Here is a 2,916-nt window from a genome sequence, read left to right on the forward strand (position 1 = left end):
GGGGCGGGCGGGGAGGCACTGGCTGGGCAGCAGCTCTGCAGTAAAGGACCTGGGGGTGACAGGGGACAAGAAGCTGAATATGGGCCAGCAGTGTGCCCTTGTTGCCAAGAAGGTTAACAGCATCCTGGGCTGCACTGGTGGCTGTGTTGGCAGTAGGTCATTTATTCCCCTTTGTTCAGCACTGGTGAGGCCACATTTGGAGTCCTGTGTTCAGTTTTGGGCCCCCTCCTGCAGAAAGGATGTGGACAAACTGGAGAGTCCAGCACAGGGCAACATAAATATTGAGGGTCCTGGGGGACATGACTTGTGAGGACAGCCTGAAGGAACTGAGCTCATTTAGCCTGGAGAAAAGGAGACTGAGAGAGGACATAATAGCTGCTATCAAGTACCTGACGGGGGGTTCAACAGATTGTTCTCATTGGAGCTAGATGATAGAACAAGGAGCAAAGGTCTCAATTTGCAGGAAGGGAAGTTTAGCTTAAATGTTAGGAAGAATGTGTTACATTATGAGGGTATTAAAACAGTGGAACAGGTAACTCAGAGAGAGGTTATGCAATCTCCATCCTTGGCTGGGATAATCTAGTTGGGGATGGTCCCGCTTGGAGCAGGCAGTTGGACTAGATGACTTCCAGAGGTCCCTTCTACCCCTAATTTTCTACGAGTCTATGAAGGAGACGAGGGGGCAGCTGGCACCTGGTGGCGCAAAGCCCTGACAAGAGGCTGAGCAGCAAAATCCACCACACTGGGCTCATGGGGTGGCAGAAGCGGCTTCTTGCAGACTCCGATAGGAATATGCAGGCCTGGGAGAGGGGTGATGTGGTGGGAAGGAAATGCAAGGTCAGGGCTGCTTAGAAGCAAGGAATGCTCCCCCAGACATCAGTGTTCCCTTTCCTGCAACTCAAGAGCCTAACATACCAAACCCTGGGACCAAGAGGGAGGACAAACCTGAGACTCGGCCAAAGAGAGTCCCTGGATGTCATTAGGAGCCACTTGCAGAAGGCATCTGTCACAACCCAAGGCTGTGATTTTGTGTGTGCTTCGGCACTGCTAAATTATTTCCCGCCACGAGGAGCTTTCTTTGCAGGGTGCATTTATCAGTTGCAAAGAGAAAACCCCGGTGCAAAGGAGTTCCCGCAAGATCAGGGTTGCTTAGAGCAAGGAATGCTTCCCCAGACATCAGTGTCCTCCTTCCTGCAACTCAAGAGCCTAACATACCAAACCCTGGGATCAAGAGGAAGGACAAAGCTGGGACTCGGCCAAAGAGAGCCCCTGGATATCATTAGGAACCACTTGCAGAAGGCATCCTATTGTGAAGGTAATTCTTCTCCCCCTGGGAGCACTGGCTGCTTTTAGAGTAAGATGGGGATGGCACTGGCTCCAAGGCTGATGTGCAGATCATCTCTTCACAGGTTCCCCGACCATAAGGGCTGCCCTCTGCCTGCGGTGTTTCCATTTAACCGCTGCCCCTCAGCAAACCTGGGAGGTCATCCTCTGTGTTGTTGGGCTCTGCATTGCCCTAGAAAGGCTGAATGAAAGGTCAATTCTTGCTGCACTGCACCAGCGTGAGACTGCTTCCCTGTATGTAGACACAGGTGAGTGCTGAGCAGGTATACATTCCCAAACCCTTCTTGCTGGCAGAATTATGCACGCACACAGATAGGGATGCAGTGATGCAAGGCCAGTTTGGAGGAGCAGAGAAAGCATTTCCTACACTCCGAGCACTGATGTGGTTTCTTGTCTCTGTGAATGACCTGGTGCTGGGACAGCTGGGAGGATCAGATGAAGCTCTTCCCATACCCCAGGCACTCATGTGGATTCTGCCCTGTGTGGATACGCCGGTGCCAAGCCAGGCTGGAGGAATGAGTGAAGCTCTTGCCGCAAACCGAGCACTGATGTGGCTTCTTTCCTGTGTGGATGCGCAGATGCTGAGTCAGGTAGGAGGAGTGAGTGAAGCTTTTCCCACACTCTGAACATCGATGTAACTTCTCCCCTGTGTGGATATGCTGGTGCTGAACCAGGCTGGAGGAATGAGTGAAGCTCTTGCCGCAAACCGAGCACTGATGTGGCTTCTCCCCTTTGTGGATACGCCGGTGCCAAGCCAGGCCAGATGAGTAAGTGAAGCTCTTGCCACACTCTGAGCACAGATGTGGCTTCTCCCCTGTGTGGGTACGCTGGTGCTGAGCCAGGTGGGAGGACTGAGTGAAGCTCTTCCCACACTCTGAGCACTGATATGGCTTCTCACCTGTGTGGATACGCTGGTGCTGAGCCAGGTTGCAGGAGTGACTGAACCTCTTCTCACATTCTGAGCACTGATATGGCTTTTTTCCCCCGGTGTGGTGCTGAGCCAGGTAGCATGATCGAGTGAAGATCTTCCCACACTCTGAGCATCGATGTAACTTCTCCCCTGTGTGGATACGCTGGTGGTGAGCCAGGCTGGAGGAGCGTGTGAAGCTCTTCCCACACACCAAGCACTGAAGTGGCTCCTCCTTCGTGTGGATTCGCTGGTGCTGAGCCAGGCTGGAGGAATGAGTGAAGCTCTTCCCACACTCTGAGCACTGATGTGGCTTCTCCCCTGTGTGGATACGCTGGTGCAGAACCAGGTAGGAGAAGTGAGTGAAGCACTTCCCGCAGTCTGAGCACTGATGTGGCTTCTCCCCTGTGTGGATACGCTGGTGCAGAACCAGGTAGGAGAAGTGAGTGAAGCACTTCCCGCAGTCTGAGCACTGATGTGGCTTCTCCCCTGTGTGGAGTTGCTGATGCTGAGCCAGGCTGTAGGACTGAGTGAAGCTCTTGCCACATTTTGAGCACTGATGTGGTTTCTCCCCTGTGTGGATACGCTGGTGCCGAGCCAGGTGGGAGAAGTGAGTGAAGCTCTTCCCACACTCTAAGCACTGATGTAGCTTCTTCCCTTTGTGG

The 2,916-nt window shown here is 53.2% G+C and overlaps 1 protein-coding gene across 1 annotated transcript in view; it reads right to left on the reverse strand.

The window, feature by feature from the left end:
* Window positions 1–52: 52 nt before the first annotated feature.
* LOC102380150 (zinc finger protein 345-like) overlaps window positions 53–2,916 on the reverse strand; it is a 7,197-nt gene continuing 4,333 nt past the window's right edge. Inside the window, exon 4 of the mRNA XM_025195880.1 lies at window positions 53–2,916. This exon is cut by the window's right edge and continues 581 nt beyond it. Coding sequence (XP_025051665.1) covers window positions 1,776–2,916 — 1,141 coding nt within the window. The 3' untranslated portion in view covers window positions 53–1,775.

This window comes from Alligator sinensis, unplaced genomic scaffold (assembly GCF_000455745.1).
Source record: "Alligator sinensis unplaced genomic scaffold, ASM45574v1 scaffold2892_1, whole genome shotgun sequence".
In the NCBI taxonomy this organism is placed as follows: domain Eukaryota; kingdom Metazoa; phylum Chordata; order Crocodylia; family Alligatoridae; genus Alligator; species Alligator sinensis.